This window comes from Rutilus rutilus, assembly GCF_951802725.1.
Source record: "Rutilus rutilus genome assembly, chromosome: 4".
NCBI lineage: Eukaryota > Metazoa > Chordata > Actinopteri > Cypriniformes > Leuciscidae > Rutilus > Rutilus rutilus.
The window spans coordinates 11510165-11530786 of NC_140212.1; the positions used below are offsets into that span (position 1 = coordinate 11510165).

The 20622-nt window shown below is 38.8% G+C and overlaps 1 protein-coding gene across 2 annotated transcripts in view; it reads right to left on the reverse strand.

The window, feature by feature from the left end:
- Positions 1 to 20622, reverse strand: part of plxnb2a.1 (plexin b2a, tandem duplicate 1) — a 107348-nt gene that overhangs the window by 29628 nt on the left and 57098 nt on the right. Inside the window, exons 2-4 of one of the 2 annotated variants that reach the window (XM_084406941.1) lie at positions 968 to 2094; positions 694 to 882; positions 269 to 397 (exon numbers count right to left, since the gene is read on the reverse strand). In XM_084406941.1, the coding sequence (XP_084263067.1) occupies positions 269 to 397; positions 694 to 882; positions 968 to 2092 (1443 nt within the window). In that variant the 5' untranslated portion in view covers positions 2093 to 2094. The remainder of the gene's footprint in view (positions 1 to 268; positions 398 to 693; positions 883 to 967; positions 2095 to 20622) is intronic. The other variant, XM_084406940.1, reaches the window with a different exon arrangement.

Below are 20622 nucleotides of genomic sequence, written 5' to 3' on the forward strand. Positions count from 1 at the left end.
TTATATCTCAATGGGACTATCCTGGTAAATAAATAAAAATACATGGGGAACTTTTTCACCCTTAAGGGAAACTCCCAATAGGGCGGATTCCAACTGAAACTATTGGTGTTTGCCCACAAAAAATTCACAGTTAATACAGTATTTTCTATCATTCCATTTAAAAACCCTTTCTTTAAGGTTGGCAAACTAACCTTATTCAAACTATTCATTTGTTTGACTCAATCGACTCAATGTGATCTAAGCGTTGTGAATGTGTACATGGACAAACCTTTGTGCCAGTGGTGATGTACAAGTGATCCGAAGTTGAATCAAAAAAGAGGTTTTTGTTCACCCCACCATCTGCGCGTTCCCCTTGAATCCTGTGATAAAAGTCAGTGCGGCTGGGGTCAAGATGCACCTGCAAGCGAAAAGTTAATGAATTATTTTATTCATTTTGAAAATGCTTTTATCCAAAGCGACTCTCAAGTAAACACTATATTACAGGGGTAGTACAGCTAGAGCAAGTCCTGGGGATAAGTGCATTGCTCAAGTGGTTGTAGCTCATAAATCATCCATCCTTGGGTTTGAAACAACAATCTTTTGGTTACCAGCCCATATTGTGAACCACGAAGCCAGACCACCACAGCAGTCAAACCTCAAGGGCTTAAGTGAAATTCAAAGAGAATAGAAACCAGACCCTGGAATGGGACTCACCTGTAAGACATCTGCTCCACCAGTTCCCAAGAATGCCACTGTGTGCTCATTCTCCACCGCAACAGCTACAGCTGTCAGCATGTCATTTCGGGTGTAGATGGGTTTGACAGACAGAGCATACTCAGGTTTACTGGCTAGTGGAGACGGCAGGAACTCTGCACCACATTTATATTCCTTCACCATATTCTTCTGTTGGGCGAAAATACACAGCACATTAAAAAAGGTTGTAAACGACCACACAACACGTAAGCTGAGTTGAAGAAATACAACTCACATCTCTTTTGGTCTTGCAGATGGCCTCTGTCTTGGATATGTAGGGTGAATAAACGGTCTTTGGTTTCTCGTCCTCCAGAACTTCTCCTATGTAGCAGGATTCAATCACCTCCTCAAGCCTAGAGTTAATGCTGTTGAGTGGGTACATGCACAAGGCTGATCGACCGCCGTCCTCATCCGCACTGAACACTACAAACAGAACCTTATCGTTAAGATTCGAAGAGGTGATATTCCTAGCCAAAACTTCACCAGGTTTGGCCAGATATGACGCTTGGACCTTGTTGTACGTGTTCTCCTGTTGTTCAACACCGACGGTGCAGTTGAGCTGAAGTTCAGTGTAAGAATAATAATGATGGTCATTTTCGCACAGGCGTGCTACAAACGTGATCTTCCTGCTGTCACTGGTGCCCGAAGTGCGTGAGAACAGGAAGTAGATGTAACCGTTATCCTTGAATGCATGGCGAAAGTCGTGGAGGTAGCGCTGGACAAAAGGGCTAGCTTGCACAGTGGAAGCTTCAACCATGTTCTCGAAAACATCCATTTCCAAATGCTCCTGCAGCAACCGCGTGCTGATGAGTTTTGAGCTATCAGAGCCACCGTAGCCCTTCCCTACTAGAAATACGCTGAGGTTTTCATTAGAATTAACATCTATATAATAAGAAATGACCCCCACCACTGCAACAGACTCCTCGGTGCTGGCCACGTATGTCTTCTCACCTTTGGTGTCACTGTAGTACACCGGTTTGTCCACGCTGTGAAGGTTTACCAAAGAGCAGATGCCCCTGAAAAGGCTTCCGCAAACGACTAGGGTGCCATTGGCGGAGTTAACTAGCAGGAGTTTGTTGATGTTGTTTGTTTCCTTTGCGTCAGTGCACTGTGCAGTGATCGGTGGAGTGCACTGTGGGTTGTCATTCTTAGGGCCAGTTACAGCACTGCTCTCCAGCTTTAGTTTAGAGTTCAGCTGATAGATCCCATTTATGGCACCAAGGTAGATTCGTCCGGTTTGAGGGTCCTGAACGACATTGTTGATGACAGTTGCAGACAAGTACTGGTCTTGAGTATCATCACAGCAAGATGAGCCAAAACACAGCAGCAGGGACAGCACTGCCAGGGCCCTCCACGCCATCTCTTGAAGAGAGATAAAGAAAAACAAGATATATATCACATTTAGTTGTCACCAAACCACTAGAGTGTCTTGATTTATTAATTTATTCAAACATACATCCAATTTATACCTACAATAACCAGAATACACCTCTCCTATGATGAGCTTGTTTTTATATATATATATATATGTATATATATATATATATATATATATATATATATATATATATATATATATATATATACATACATACATACATACATACATACATACATACATACACACATATTAATTCAGAAATAAAAAAAACAAGCTCATCATAGGAGACTAAAAAACGCACTTGAAAACTAACATATTTTTGGAAGCTGGAGAATTGCATTGGTATGCATCATTATAATATAGTGAAGTAAGCACTAGTCAGATGTGGTACCAACAAAGACTAAGTTCAAAGAAAAATCGATCTGGCCTCTCAACTCTTCCCTCAGAAGGGTTGGAGATGGCTGCGTGATTTGACACAGCAATACAAGCGAAGCATTTCTAAAGAGGCTTGTCTTCCACCCCTGATCTCCTTTCATTCTCCTTTTCATCCGTCCCCCTACCATTTCATCAGGTCCTAAAAAACACTGGGGCGGAAGTCAAATGCTCATCAAAGAATCACAAGGCGACCTGATTCCAGGACAACAGAAGGAAGCTCAGTGAATTATGGGTACACCCTCAGCAGGTGGGCCAAACAATCCAGTCCTCCTTCCTGTAAACAACCCCTATGATAACCAGCAGCATGGCATGCAAAGTTATTGTGTTAGACAGGAAGATGTAATCACAGTTGTTCCTTGTCTGAACATTCTTGAGCTAAGTTTAGCTGCTTATGAGTTTCAGGTTGTAAAAGTAGTTGGGGAAACAAAATATTCCCCATATTCCATTACTAAACTCAATCTTATTTGCCTAAACATGGTGACAATCCTCTTGAGTGAACTTCCACATAAAACTGACTATGATGTTTAGATTGCCAGAGCACATACTTTCACAGCAAAAAGTGCAAATAGAAGGAGTCTCTCAGACACCACGATCCTACTACGCCCAGAGCTCATAAAGAATTCATGCTAAGAGTTTAGCGGATATTACAGCTCTTATTGGCTTTAATGACAGGGCTCCAGAGACACAATATGAGGCAGGGCAGCAGTGACTGGCTTTTTCTTTTTACTTAGTGTCTGTCAGAGCTCAGGCGTGCACAGGGCTTGCAATGAGATTAGACTTTACTGTAGGGGGAGTGTGTTAAATTGTGCTTGTGTGTATGTGTGTGACCGTCTGGTGTTAACTGTTAATGGGAGGCGGTCTTTGCTGCTGATTCAGAGTGCATGGGCAAATTGTCTGGACTGTACGACTTTAGACAGGAATGTGACGGGATGGAGTTTTGGCAATCTGACAAGTATCATTATAATTATCTGTACTGATGATCCCATCTCCCCCCATACACAAGGTCAAATTATTAACAGACACAATAATGCCAGTATCTCAGTACAGACTTGATATTTGTGCTGAGTGAGCCACACAGCTCTGACTAAGCAAGCCATGTGATCACAAAAGAATGCAGTGTGCCTCATGACACACTCCTTGATTTGCATGTTAACACACACATACATCAGTCACTAGTAAGGCAATACCTTTTGTTAGCTCATTCTCAGGTTCAAGTCTTAAAGTTTAAAAACCTTCTAAGAAGAATTATAAATTATAAAAAAAATGACACAATGTCAGTGGGATGCAATGTTGTTTCACTGTATGGAAAAAAGGAGAAACCAATGACACATTTTTAAAATGTCTTCTCGAGTTCCACAGAAATGAAGGTTCTTTACTGGAAACAATGTTTTCCTGAATAACCTCCATGCACAAAAGGTTCTTTATAGTGGAAAAAGTGCAACAAAAAGTTAACTGAAAGGTTATTTTTGGGACCTCAAAATTGTTCGTCTATGACATCGCTGTGAAAAAACCCTTTTGAAACCTTTAATGTTTAAGAGTGAAGATCATACTTGTTTGGAATGACATGAATACATGATTACAGAAGTTTTATTTATGGGTGAACTATCCCTTTAATTTTAAACTTTTCCACAAGTTCTCTAAACACACTCCCATTCTTCAGAAAATCTAGTTTTATCTATCCTCACACACAAACAAGCACATATTTCCAAAACATCCTGCCCGCTTGTGGCTCCACTGAGACCTAGTCATGTGACCACCACTCGCCCTTCAAAACACACTGTCTACACAAGAATGACTAGGAAGTGTGTTTGTGTGTTACCGTAAATTAACTTGTAATGCAGCAGAAGTATGAACAGGGGGGGAAGGAGGCCTGTGTTTGATGCTCATGTTGTGAGTGGGAGTGTGTCTTGCGGTTCGCATAAGCAGCACCAGTGCGTTATTCCTTCTCTCTGCATTAAGACACAATGTGACGGGCAGCTCAGTACACAAGCAGACAAGTGCTGAACCAGCACTACCCTTACCGCAGAGTAGTACAGTGAAACTTCTCAGCCAAGTTAATGGTAAACCTCATATCTTTTCTAAAACTTCTTCGCAGACTTCCCCTCTCGCATACAAATGTTCTTTGACCGTTCATACCGTAGCACCTTGTTTCCTGACTCTCAAGTCAAGATCAGCTAACTCATGCATCATTTACAATATTCCCTCATTAAACTGTGTCTTAAAAGTGATGTGATCAAATATTTTCTCCTATCCAAGCTTAATATGTAGAGACACCTATAAGTAACCCATTCATAGGCTAATTTCCCTGAAACTCCACTCGCTCTGCAGCACTATCAAAACATTGCTGTTTGTTTGAGGACTAAAACCAATCCAACAAAGCAACATCAGCCCAACCAATGGAGTTAGTTTGGTGCAGAGCTGTTTGTCTAAGCAATGGCAAGTCAGGGTTTGTTTGCAAAAGATTTCTGAAACAAAAGGTCAAGGTTTGGTTGGTTTATACGGTTCAATTAGCCCCTACTGGTAGATGGATGATACTACATTGTTCTGCTAGCAAAAAGCAAGCAAATCTAATGACAATTTACTATAGTAGGCCTGTACAATATATTGGAATAAAAAAGCGATTTTGCAATATGGCTTAATGCGATCGTCATAGACAGTGATTTAATTAAATAAATATATGCGCTGTCAGTTTCACTGACACTGAAACACTGTATCATGAGCTGCTCGTGATAAACACAAATGAACATAATACCTCTGAAATCAGCAGCTCATTCTGTATATATTTTTTGTCAGAATACCACCAAATAAAAGCTTGATGGTTTAACATTTGACATTAAGACATAAATATCAGTACTGTAACTTTACAGTGTACTATGAAATAAAATTATTTGAATTATTTTTTATGAAATACTCTATCGTGTAGCCCTATACTATAGTCTCTAGTAGATGTTTTGCCCGATTTTTTTGGAGGGCTCTTAAAAGTGCACATACTAACCAATGCTAACGTATAGATTTCTCCAGATATTGTAGACCTACTTGGTTTGATTTTAGGGATTCCGTTTGCCTATGCTAGTGGCAAATAAATCACACACTTCACCTTCAAAACCTACTGTTTATTAATGCAGAGTAGGATACCAGGTTCTGCCCTCCTGTCATGGCCGCCTCTGCCTTTGCTTTTCAATGACTGTCTCCACGGACGGCTCGGAATGATTGACGGGTGAGACCGGCAGACTAATTAAGGCTGGGATCAGAGGGAAAACGAGTGGATGGACACACACAGGTAAAAGCGGGCCAGTTTTGAAAGAGCTCTTTGAATATGTAAAAGGGAGAGATTTAAACTATCCCAGTCTCCTGGAAGACCTGCCTCTCACTTTGGCTCTGTCCCAAACGGCACATTCAAAGTGGACTTATGTGGCCTTCATTGGCACGTTTCTGTGAAGTAAACGACTGAACGGTGTCACAATTAAAGTTCAAAAGGGTCCAACATATCATCTTAGCCAAACATATAAAAATATATTCAAATGTGAGTTCAAAATACATTCCTTTACTTTGTCAATGACCTGAATTTTGCCAATGCATCAATTAAAATTAAACAAATAATTAGCATTTTAGTTTGTTCTGCAGAGAAATCTATCATATGACTTCAGAAAACATGGAATCGTGTCCAGTTCGTACAGACTATTTTTCTGAAACATTTATGGTGATTTCATTATTTTGGAGATCAGCAGCTGAGATCCCCATTCGCTTTAATTTAGTTTATAACCATGATAAATACCGTTCTTTGTATTTATCCACATCCTAACATGAAATAATAATAAAAAGAAAACTTGGCTATTGTTCATTATTTTATTACATTTCTATTATAGAATTTTCTTATATTTATTTTAAATTATATTTTCTAATATTTATTTAAAATTTTATTTTCTTATATTTATATTACATTATAAATTATTTTAAGATTGCGTTTATATAAATGATTAGACTAAATCAATAAATGATAACATCTTAATTTTTTTTTTTTTTTAAATATAGTCATTTTATACTATGTATTCAATGATTAAGATATACAATGATGCATTTAATACAGTTATAGAACAGTTTCTACACTATGTTAAGGCTTTTTTGTGTCTGAAAAGTCGAAGAATATGTGTGTCTTCATATTTTAAGAACGTCCCGACAAGTACATTCCGCAACATTTCTCCTTTTTTGCTCTACGAAAGAAACCAAGTCATTCAATTAAAACGACATGTCTTTATAAATATAAGAGTTTAAATATGCATCTCATATCCCTATGACGTGCTAGGGTGTTTGACTGAAAAATGAAGGGACATAGATGCAGGACAGACAATTAAAGTGTTTACGATTGAGCAAATCTGTAGTGAGGCACTTACAGATTGAGGTTAATTGCAAGAATGCCCTTGTCTAACGCGCGTGTGTGTGTGTGTGTGTGTGTGTGTGTGTGTGTGTGTGTGTGTGTAGAAGAGAGAGTGAAGGAGAGTGTGTTCACTACCCAGCTGGTCCCAATCAAGTGAGAGACGAGTGCAAAGGTTAAGGTAATTACTCTGGCTGGAAATGAACTAGTTCAGGGCTCTGATGGTCGCCAGGAGGACGAAGGGGACAAACAAACAGAGAAAGGGCTCACTGAAAACAGAATGTAGACAGACAGCGTGCATTTGTGCCTTTATGAAGCTTCCAAATTTACCCTCTTCCTCATTAGCGTTCCTGAAACATCTCTATCACAGTATCTGCCTCTTGCTGTCTTTCCCTCTCGCGCTCCTGCTTTTTTGCACTCAATCACTGGTGCTGCAGATAATCACTCCATTCTACAGCTGTCAGCCACAGAGAGAGGGGGTGAATGGGAGATGAAAGTGAGTGAAACACGCAGCCCAGGCTTTCATAAGCCAGGTTCGAGCGCAGAATGCCCAAATGCAGTTTAGTTTCATAAATCTCTTCAAAAACAATTTTGATGCAATTTGTCAGCAACACATCAACTGCTGTTACACGGGCAGGGATCAAAGCGAGGCATGCGTGTGCACGAGCGTGACGTGCATGCTGTAAGATCGTAGGATCAATGGAGTCGTGAGGATAGAGTCTGTTATGTTAATGTATTCTAAACGACTCTTGTTAAGGACAGAGTTCATTAATGCCCTAATATATCAGCCCATCCTTATTAATCTCCAAGAAGAGAGTGATATTTAGGCATTCATGCTGCACTCTAGACAATTTGGAAAGCTCTTACTACTTGAAATAACCACTGGAATGTGTTCGAGGTCACATATCTGACTTAAGATGCACCATTTGACATCGTTTCCAAGATGGCAGCAACTTCGGCAACCAGGAACGGCAAGGGTGCTACAGGGTAGAGTTGTCAAAAACTCACACACATACAGTATCCGATGAGCGCTTGAGTATAATGGGCAAACAGAGGTGTTTGCCCATTATATAAAACTTTAGCAACTCAAGTTGTTTTTGAAAGGTGCTATATAAACATATCACACTTAATATTTTTCTCACACAGTATGGACCTCTTCCTGTAAATGTCTTTAGATGCATTAGCTGCTATAGATAAATAACTAATACTGCTTTAATATACAGTAAAGCATTTTGCACTACACAGCAGCAAGTTTATGATTATGATCATAAATAAAAAATTATATGATAACAAATACCAGTTTGCAATACCAAGCAGCATAATGTACCATTTTTATACAGCTAAAATAAGTGGAAACGGCTGACGCTGGAAGCCTTGCACATTTAAGGTAAAAACGGCTGTGCCTTCTGTTATTGTTAAAAATAAGGTGGATTAGTTGCCATTATATTTAGGAAGGGGGTCCCTTGCAATGGCATTAATATTATTTGGGCGTCTTTGGCAACAACGGAAAAAAAAAAGTGCCTAAACAGGTCAACATTAACTAACAATCTATGCAGCAAAGAGTAAATAGCACCAATTACAACGGTCTAATATGGTCGAATACCTAAAATACTAACAAATGTCGACAAGTTTGGCACCTTTGCATTCTGCTCCTCAGAAATAAACTCATGGCACGCACGTATGCACACAGACACATACAGGCAGTGGCGTGGAGCTGTGTCATCTCTCCCAGTGGCTCATAGAGAACAGCAGGCATGTTGATTAAATTTGACTGCTCATTGTGCCGAATCTATAATTCTCTCCACTTCAGTGCCTTCAACAAGCTAAGAATACAGAGAGGATCCCCCGAGCCATTACCTCAAACATGCACACTCACACAAACTTAAGGGATTGTCTTCGCACCTCCGTGTGCCTCGAGTTCGCACAAACAAAACCTTGACGTGAATACAAATAGTTTATAACAAGAATGAATACTAAAGAACCGTTCGCTTCAGAGTGCCCTTCAAGTAATGCTAGGGTAGATGGTAAACCACTTAACGCAAACTGTGAGCGATAGTGCGCGTGTGCTAGCATGTTAACAAAAGACTGAGAGAGAGAGAGAGAGACCACTGGAAAGGAAGAGAGGGAGACAATTAGAGACAGAGGAAGCCAAGTACGACTCGGCACCACCGCAACAAGACCGCCTTTGTGTCCGTGTCCGCTGGTGGGATCGTGCCCCTGATGGGAGTGTAAAATAACACAGCGATCCACATTCCAGCCTATCGGCCGGCAAACTTTGCTTCGCTTGCCAGCTAGAAGAGCAAAAACAAGCATTTAGATGGAGGAAGAGAAGCAAAATGAATGAATGGGTGGATGAATAAACAAATGAATTACTACATGGCCAGAAGTATGTGGATGGACGCCCCTTTCTAATTAAAGGGATAGTTCAGCCAAAAATGATTTACTCAACTTCTTGTCATTCCAAACCTGTATAACTGACTGAGGAACACAGGAAACGATATTCTGAAAAAGTTTTATTTCGTCGTCGTCCATACAATGAATGTCAATAGGTTCCAAATGTTGTTTTGGTCCCCATAGACTTTCACTGGACGAAAAAAATCAAGCATACAGCCATTTAATCTTTGTAAATCACAGTATACGGAAAAATAATCTGTAGAAAACCCCAATGCAATGCATAATTGAAAATACAGGTAAAACTGTATCAATACGGATAATTCCTTCATATTAACATATGGCCCTATTTTATGGAACTTTTCTTAGAGTGTAACATTAATAGTAGAAGGATTTCAGGTGTAATTGTGGGTTAAAATATAGTTTGTTAAATAGTTTAGGGGGCAAAAAGTTTTCCCGGAGGCGATGAAACAAGCAAAAGCTTCCTAAAGCATTATCTATCCCTCCTTCTCCATTCCTCTCTCCCTGTTTTCCCTGCAGCTATGGAGTTTACTGCAGAGATAACGTATCTGTTCAACTTGATAGGTTTCCTAATTGCACTCACTTAAACACACAACCGGCAGCTCCATCCAGAACACATTGTATTAATAAATTACACTGGGGTTTAATTAGCCAAGGCTCCAAATGCCGCAGGCCAACACAAACGCACACACACACACACACACACACACCTTATTAGGTGTGACTCCCAGAGTCTTTCAACAGAAAAATCTCCCTATAGCACAGGATTGTGGGTAAAAGTCAATAACTTTACCAAGGCTGACAGATTCAGCAGTCTTCAGAGAGATGGGGATGGAGATGGAAAGAAAGAGAAAGTGATTATTACTGCTAAAGAGGGTTTTTGGGAGCAAAAAAAACACACAATAGAAATCTGTCAGAAAGATCACATAGGGGTCAATTCAATTTGCCCAGAACTGAATTTATTCATAAAACTGCTGACTAGTGATAGACGACATATCGGGCAGGTCAAATAACCAGTGGATATTTTGAAATTATCGACACTGGCTAATTGTCTTGATTAAAAAGAAATGAACTGCCTTATCGATGGATACTAAATTCAATTTGAAAGTATTTATTGCCAATTTGAAGTTAAAAGAAAAGTATGTTTTAATTCAGCAATTCTGAGTGCATTTTATTTGCTATCATTACTTGCATTTATATCAACATTAGAGGTTGACCGATGTAGGGTTTTTAATGGCCAATGCCAATATAGAGTAGGGTGGCTGATATATACAATAAAGGCAATATCTATCTATCTATCTATCTATCTATCTATCTATCTATCTATCTATCTATCTATCTATCTATCTATCTATCTATCTATCTATCTATCTATCTATCTATCTGATGTTGCATAATCGGGCAGTACTTTTTTTTTTACATTGCTGCAATAAAAGAACATTTATATTTTACATACTGAAGAATACATAATAATAATAATAATAAATGATTTACTGAATACTGAAATATTAATATGTATATACTGCAAATAAAAAATATATATATATATATATATATAATATAATATATAAATATATATATCATGCAAACCTTTTTGAGTTTCACTTGAGATATTATTTAGTATTTGTATTCCTCCTGGTGATCGATGGCTGCTCCTCATAATGTAAGTGAATTCAGGTTTTAATATCCTTTTGGAAATCTGAGCCCCACTATATTGTGCCCTATTTTTCCCTGAACTGCACCTCTTCAGATGATTGAGTGGACTCTGGATTATACGGGATTAGATAACATTTTAAAGGGGGCAAATTAGTCAGCATAGCCCTCATGAACGGACTTTAGCCATCGTATCTGTAGTTCTTGTCCTTGAACCGCATAACATACAGTCAAAATCCTCATGCCACTACACTCATTACAAAGGGTTTAAAAAGCCTCCGTAATTTCCATAATGAATAAATTGCAATAACCACAGCTGCAGGCATTAATACTTCATAAATCCTCAATGGCTAACCCACTATATGACCCACTTAATGCCAAAGGGGCTTTATACAGGAAATCCTACTAATAAGAAGTATTGTGGTCAGTTCTCACTTCCTGGCACGCATCGCCATTCCCAACTAAACTTATTCCTACTTGGCTGATCTGGTCTGACAGCGCACCATGAACATATTTATTTCAGGAAAATACATTTACTTTCTATTGACTGCAATATACAATAGGCAAGGCAAGTATTTCCTATTAAATGAGGAATGATCATTTATAAATCTATGGTGTCATGCAACAATAGAGAATCCATTGTAAATATGCCAAAACACACAAACTTCCAAACAACAGAGCTCAATAATAAGGATGACCTGATGGCCTTGGGCAATTGTGAAAAGAGTTTGAGACAGCGGGATGGACATCTTATGCACAATGATCATGTGCATGTGTTTTTATGACTCGAAAGCTTAAACATCTGGATTTCTATGATGTACTGAATGTGTCGTTGGGAATTATGCTGATTTAAATGTCACCAAGTTAATGTATGTGGCTGGCTATTATAAATGAGGAGTTGTTGAAATTGCAAGAATGACTTGTGATAGTCTTGGGAGCATCAGTTAGAAAGGGTTGAAAAATTATAAACAAATCAATGTCAACAAATAATGTTATGCAGCATATGCTATCGTTTTTATCACAGAGTAAGAAAGATATAATCAATTTATATATGTAATATATAATCAGTTTTAATTGTATATAAATGTTTCATTTTCATATTGTTGTATAATAATGTGTTGTATACAAATAACTAACATAATGATATTTTATGGTATGTGTTAATTTATAGATACATTTATTATATCACTTCGTTCTGACCCATAAATTAGGCTGCTATACACATACATACATACATACATACATACATACATACATACATACATACATACATACATACATACATACATACATACATACATACATACATACATACATACATACATACATACATACATACATACACACATACACTGAAACCTTGTTGCATTTTTACATTTTAATTAAAACATTTGCTATATGTATAAAGCCGCTTTCCTCACGGGAACCAGACAATGTAGGTGATTTCAGGTTTTACTTTCCTTGTGGGGACATTTGTTCCAGGGCAAAGGCTGACCCTCAAACACCTTAATCAGTCAGCTCAACATACTCAGAGCGATGATTCTGATTTTGAAGTGGTTCATAATTGGACCAGCAAAAACCACCCACGAGCACATCCACCAAGGCATTATGGAAGAGCCTTTCCAAAGCCCTTTAAAAACAAGCGATGAGCATTCACTGAGAGTGTGTTTCTGCCCATGTATAAAACAAACAGTGGATGATTGATGTCGAACTGTATTAGGAAGATGTTTGCTGATTTATGGTCCTCTAAAAGGTGAACGTGCTACATTATGAATTACATTTACATCCCGGCATCTGTGTTTTGAGAGATGGAATTTGTGTGTGCTGCTGCAATGAAGGCAATATTTTATCTAGTAAACAGTAGACAGACCAGAACTTTTCTGTCTTACTGTAGAAACTTTATATTGCTTTTATACTGACCTATTTTCTACACCATAAACCTAAACTTCAAGCACCTTTCAGCTTTGTAACATTTTCATTAAGACTTTAAGGACATTTTCACACCTGTAAATCATTTGCTTTGTTCTGAAACAGGTATTAGAAATGTTACAATGTCGCAATTTCTTTTTGGATCGGTTCGCTTTCTAAATGGACCATTTTCTAAATGCAACATTTCTAAATGGACCAAAATGTATTAAGTGCGAGTAACTGTCCGGCACCTACTTATGTTACAGAATTCCGCTCATAGCGAAAGATAGACAACAGCTCCGCAGGCTTATTGTGGCTTTCTTTCTAGCTGTCATTATATTAATTTATAATTTTGAACAAGAATCAAGGATTCATTTGTATTTTTATGTGGTGGTGTTCTGAAATGTGTCAGCTTGACCAAATTTCAATTAGACATTTCACTTCATCTTTGCTGCAGGTTAATCCACGATTCATTCTGAGAGGCATGAGCAAAACAAACACTGGGGCTTTTCATGCAATGTATGTAATTACCCATCATACACTGCGATACAGTCTGGTTCATTGGTCCATTGGTTCGGATAGCTTTCTCGCCACAACGCTGTGGGCTGAGACCTCCACGCTCAGGCGATCTTGGGCCGATCCTAACATTAATTTTAACACAAAAAATGTCCACAAATTTCAGGTCCTGGTGGGGACATTTGGTGCACACAAAACCAGACGCGGACAAACAGGATTCATTCTCCTGACTCCTGAAGACACATGCCACTGTTTCACGACACATACACACTCTTTCAGGATGACAGTAAAGTTTCATCATCCAGAGAGCACATTGCTATTTTCAATCACCCAATGTGTCCTTGTTCTCTGTCTATCTGTCCATATTGCATTATCACAAGCAGGAGATTGTATTTGTGGTAGCAGGCAGCAGGGTCGATGCATGTGGCTTTTAAGGGCTTTTTTCAGATTACTCAAGAGAAAGTGATTTCTGGAAAAGCGGTTGTGTACACAGTGACGGTTATGTGGCTGTTTTTTTGTCAATGTTTGGAATAGCATGACTGATTTAAATGGAGAGTTATTGAAGTTATCAGCTGGAAAAAAATGATTGAGTGTTGCTTAGAAGTGGCAGAACTTTTTTTTTTTTTTTTTTACATTGTGGGGTTCAGTGGCCAGGGAGTTTAGGAATTAAAAATATGCTCCTAAAGCACTTTCATTTTATACTCGAGCAAGATAAGCAAGCGGTTGTATGAAATGCAATTTCTTAATTTATGGCTCACGAGCATGAATGGTTTGGTGAAGAACCGGTACAGCCAGCAGGATGGATTACACAATCAGAGAAACTGACATGTTTGGTACAGGAATGCAGAGTTACAGTTTGTTTTGTAAGTATTTGTATGTGTGTGTGTGTGCAGAGAGTTGTGTGGTAGTCTTGCTTATAAGGAAACACATTAACTACCAGCTTATGGGCAATATTTTTCCTGGTTAAGATGGTCAACAATGGCAGTGGGTAAATTACTGTGCTGTTTTGTGTTTATTTACATTTATTGTGCATTTTGAAAGTTCACAGCTGCTCCATTATGTGTGATCAAAATATCTAATCTCAAAATAGCTCTTATTTGCACGAAAACAAGTTTTTTGATGTATATAGACTTTAATTATGATATGAAAAATCTAAAATCACATGTAAATATCTACTCTAAAAAGAAACCAAGGTTATGTCTGTAGTACAAAGGTTTCATGAAATGCAACCCAAATCTAACCATATTCCAAAACACAGCTTTCACTGTTTGACTAGCTTGACCACCTTAGGCTGGTATGACCTGGTTTTTCCAGCAATTCCCTTTCACACACTTTTCTATGCAGAAAGGAAGAAAATCAGCTTTGGCTTCCTCAACATTTATGAGTCAACGTGATTAAGACAGCAAAACCAATGCTACCCTTTCTCTTCAATAGCATAACCACATACTGTATATCTCCAAAGAACTGTCCAGAACCCACACGGCCATATGAAATCAGGAATAATAACTGCTGTAACTGTAAATAGAAGAGGCAAGTGGTTATTTTAGTTTGCCATTGTGCTGCTTAAGCTGGTGTGAGTAGGCTAATCGCTAATGCTAGCTCATGTGATGAGGCAAGTGGAAAATCTCTAATCTGTATTACAATACACATTCTATTCAAATTCCCCAAACGAATGGGAGGAATAATGCTGCATTCAATTCAAAGTCGGATATGCAATATTTCTATTTGATATCTCTGGCTTCCTAAAACATTCTTTAGTACAAGGCATGACAGATGTGTAAAGAAGCAAAATGGCAATGCTAGCATATGCCCTGCAGGTGTACAATTATGAAAAAGAGAAGATTCATTTAAAAGTATTTTAACACAACGAAACATTTGCTAAATAGAATATACAGTAAATGTATTAACTTTTACTTGAAGTTTTTTCCTTTCTTAATAGTAGCTCCGTGAGTGCTGCTACATTTGCTCTATGGCATATACAGTATCCACATCTAAATCAAGTTTGAATATTCCAACCGAGTTTCCATAATGAAATTCTTTATTTCATTCTATCACAGATTTTCAATCTGGAAGCTGGAAATTGTGACTTTCTGATAGTGATATGAATAGAACCCAGTATGAACTAGCCTGACGTCGTCATACTCAGATTCTAGTCAGAATATGAGTCTGATACTGCTCCACTGGGCTGTGGTTAAGGGGCGTGTTTCAACCGAACCAGGAAAGAAAATGCCTCTGCAGTCAATTGGATAGACCTACAACCAATCAGAGCAACGGAGTAAGTGACGCATGTTCTTCATTCATCTTTCCGATCGACAAATGCCTTGATCGCGGTTCTCTGTTCCTCTTTTAAAATGAATGCGCTGTCGATATCTTCTATAACAGACGCGATGGCATCTACACATCTCAATTCTCCAGCGGCAGTCATCTTTGTTGTAAACGAATTCAACCAAAGCGCTCTTTGGTGACGTGGATGATTACGTTACTGTTGATCCTCTGTCCATCATCGTATAAAGCCCGCCCTGACAATTTGATTGGTCCGAACAGCTCTGGTTCGAGCATAGTTGCACCACAACGGATCAAGTCCAGACCAAACATCCCGACCTCAAATCTTGTGGGCGGGGCTAAATTCGGCTGGCATCCAGGCTAAGTATGAACAACAACTGTGTTAAAAAAAAAACTGAAACTGAAGGTTCAAATTTCTAATATTTCAGCAATTTTGACCCAGATAAGCTAGAGATAATGAGAAAGAGCTAGTTTGAGAGTCACAATTGCCTACATTCCATCTGATGCAGTCCAAAGCCCCAAAGATCCATACAGCAGATACAGTAAGAAAGCTGGGTATTTTCAAGTTGCCTGGAGCTCTGTACCCGCTGCGTGGGATTCTGTTCTGGCTGCAATGCTCTGATAATTTCTTAATAGGCTGTTGAGAAAACAATTCAGCTTATAGGGAATAATGCAGAAACAACATAGCAGAAATAGAGGGAAAAGCAAGAGAAACATCTCAGAGAGAGGTACAGAGACCCGTAACTCATTGCACCAGAGATTAAAGGGTGATGACTGAGGTCAAGTTCAGACTGGTGGTGGCAGCGAAATCCATTAGTGCACAATTACTGTAATCAGTATGTGTGCAGATTGGTCCGCCTCCAAACACACACTCGCGCACGCACACACCGCCTAAGTCCACAGGTTTCGACTGTGGAGAAATCTGGCCTGTGATCTCATCAGCAATGAAAATATATGCATGCAATGAGTCTCAATCTGGCTTTGACCTGTGGGCTAACATTATGATCCATTCTCCATAGATTGAGCATTATAGAAATGAAAACGGAGTATGGATTCAATTTAATAAAAAGCATAACACGAACACACTAGACCTTTTAAGTGAACCTCGGGAAGTAGGTGGACTGTTTAACACATGCAGGCTGCAGCACTCAGACAGCAGCATAATTTTTTAATAGGCAGTAAGAGGAAGTTATATTGGCTTACTCTTTCTACTGCTATTTCTGTAAGAGATTTCACAATTTGGTATTTTTGAAAACTACTGTGCGTGTGTTAATGGGGATTTGAAAGTCTGATAAAGGCAAAAAAGAGAGGAAAGAATGAGTAATGCATCACACAAAAAGGATATAACCACTTTGATGCACTGGTACTCAATATTTCTGTGCTATGAGCAGATACAATTATATTATATTATATTATATTATATTATATTATTTACATTACATTACATTACAACCTAAGTGAAAAGTTGAACTGAAAAATGTATATGAATTTCAGAATTCCTTTGTACATTATTTGCAGTTTCCCCTTTTGCTTTAATGACAGCTTGGAGTCGAGCACTCAGACATCTGTCAAAGCCCCGGAAATGATGACTAGCGGAATAACTGTACTTCTGTCGAGTAAGCGGAAAGGATCCGTCTTCCTCTGCTTCAGCTCTCATAACTTTTTATTTTTAATATATCTGACAAAGTGCCCGAATCGCACTCTCTTTCCCAGGCTAAGAAAATCATTTCAAAAGAAACAATATATCACTTCAGAGAAAGTGAGACAAAATAAGAGAGTGTACCAGAGAGATTTGTCCTCCCTTCTGCAGTTTTAATTTCACATCCAGTGCAAAGAACTGAAGAGGGAAGATGCACGTCTGAGATAGCAGGAGGAAGAGGATGGGAGAGGAAGGACAATCGATACTCTGTCAGAGCTGAAGCTCCTCAGCGGGCGGCTTGGGACACGGCCAGTCTGGTCGCATCTGACAGCTAATTGTTTCTTAGGAGCTTCCAGAAAGACATTGTCACAGTGAGAGAACACAACACAATCAAAATACCAAGTGACACGTTGAAAGGTCAACAGAATCGTTTCGTGTCATACCTGTCTTTATGTGCCAAAGACAAACAAAAAAGAAAAGATGTGAAGAGGCTTGCAGAGAAGCACTTGTCATAACGCCAAGCCCTGATGTGACCTCAAGTCAGAAGAAAAAAAAAACCTCAACAAACACCAGAAGAATTTTACAAGTCAATTAAAACCTCATTTGGAGACCAAAGTCTGTGTCAAGACAGCCAACGAGAGACCGACGATTTCCTGTCAGAAGCTCGCTCTCACGACCTCTGACCTCAGTGCTTTCATTTATCGACCAAGTTGTGGACGGACATGAGGCTGTTTACTTAGAGAAGGGATATGGCCTGTCAGAACATCATACATGAGCTAAAACAGCAAAATAAGACATTTTTGGGGGAAATAAATGGTGCTCGCTGGTGCAAAACTCACTATCGCTATGCTAGGGTGTTCAGCCATACATTAAACATATTTTTTGCACATTGTTATGCAATTGCTAGGACGTTCTGGGTGGTTCTCATCGACCTAAAGGCTCACACTTTGTTCACACAAAGAACGATAACTATAAAGATACCCATGTATTAGCATTGATACAAACACAATAACATTTTGTTTATTAGAAGTTCGCACTGCAGTTATGTCATCTGCCGCTTTGAATGCATGATCTCTTTAAAGTCGAATGGATTCTGATTGGCTGTTATTCGTTCATCAGCTGGAAACATTTATTCTGGAAGTGATCCAAACAATATCATTTCTCTGTGTCGCTATTGTTATAGTTGTGGTGTGTACTTCCCTATTCTCATAGAATTCTTTCTGATTTAAACCAGCTGATGGAAAACAGGACATGATTGCTTAAATATTAACAGGGACAATTATTCTCAGGTCAGTATATGATAATCTCCATTGACAGAATGATTTATCAGTAATGTTTTACAGGGGCACAGCAGTATTTCACATTCACAAGGGCTGTCGTCCTTGGTGTGAACGTGCAACTTCTTGTGGCCTCCAGTCAAAAGTATTTTTGATTTTCTTTTCCCTAAATATGGCCAATAACCCACATTTTTGGAGTATAACTTATGTCTGTAGCACAAAAAGTGCAGGATAAATTCAGACGTTTAATAATACTAAAGGTTTTGGGTGTGTTGAAGGTCATAACCCTAAGTTGTAACAATAAAAATGGAGATGCTTGCTAAATACAAGCCTATGTGTACAAATTAGGGTTGGGTTGATAGACCCATGGCTGACAGACATCACGGTGTTGATCCGGCATCGCGATTGAAGCACGTGAATTCATCAGTTTCTCCCGAAATACATGAAAGTAAGTGGCCAGTGAACTTGGAGAAGAATAGAGTAAACTTTATAGTTACTTACACTGTGTATCTGATATTAATAAAACATGTCGGCAAATATATTTGAATGGATTGTTATTGCTGCTTCCATAGACACCGTTGTGTATTTTACAAACTATAAATGTGTTGTTTTGCTATAAATTATATGTATTTAAATGTCTGAAACCTAAAACAAACATTATGTGGTTGAAAACACTGAATAGTTGTGATATATGACAAGCGCTGAGCACGTCTGTCTTTGACTCAGTGCCAGTTATTGCGCAAAAGCACAGTTTGAATATGGCAGTTATGTCACGTCACTGTACATTCGCTCCTTAGTGGTCAGCTGCTGCAGAGCGTGCCAAAATCGAAATTGCTGATGAGATGTAGAGGAAAATATCTAGTGGAAAATGAGAATGTTACGTTAATCCCCCCACCCACCCCGGATGATGTCATCGTCCATTGCGATGTTTCACTGTAGACATCGTCTGATGCCAAATTGTTAGACATCGCCCAAACCTAGTACAAATGATAGTCAGATTTTAAATAAGAGGATACAAACGGTGGTATATGAGTGTTGGTATATTTACTAGGATTAAAGTTGACTGAGGCAGATGGTCTGTCTTTGGTTAGCCACGGTGAATGTTTTACAGAGCAAATGCACAGACAGAAACCAGCTCTAATTCATTTACCCATTCATCCCCCTTCACATATTCACCTCGCTCTCACTCGCTCTCCTTCCAATCTTTCTGTCAGCTCCTCTGGGTCAAATTACCCCTGCCAGGCATGACGAGATTTTGATGCTTTCCCTCTGTTTGGTGCCCTGAAAGCTTTAAATCGAACTATGATGCAGGATCAACTCAAGAGTCAAATACAAGTCTGAGAAACTTCATGGAGGCTGAACTAAGGAGTATTACTATCTGTCAGGACCTCAAGAAAAACAAGTTCCCCTCCCCCTTGCGCACAATCTAGCAGTCTCTGAACCGATAAAGCGCTCCATCTCCTCTGCTGGCATGCTGTGTCATGGCCTCTCTGCTAGATCATGGATCGTAGAATAGATTACAGCAGTGCAGACTTCTGGGATATATCACAACTATGCTGAGAGAGCATATATATCCATCAAACTAAGTCTTGAGAGTGAAACTCTTGCTCCGTTCCAAAACCTAAAGAGCTGCCTACTAAGGCACCATTTTAAGACTTGAAGGGTATTCTAAAAGATAGAAATGTTCATTAAGATGCCTCCTAAGATACCTTGTTTTAGCCAAATTCCAAGGTAGCATCGTATGCATCCTTTGCAGAAAAGGCCATGCCAAAATACACTGTGAAAATGTCAGAGAAAACAAAAGCAAGATGGTGGATGAGGCAAGAGAAATATTGATTATAAATAAGCTTGTATTTCATTAACACTGACTCACTAAATACTGATAAAAAAAAGTTATAAAATAGAATAATTTAAAAATGTAATATTGTACCTCATATTTGTGTGCAATGAGCGTTTTTATGTTTCAAATTTCATGTTGTTAGCTTAGCAACATGCTAACAACAAACTCAAGCAA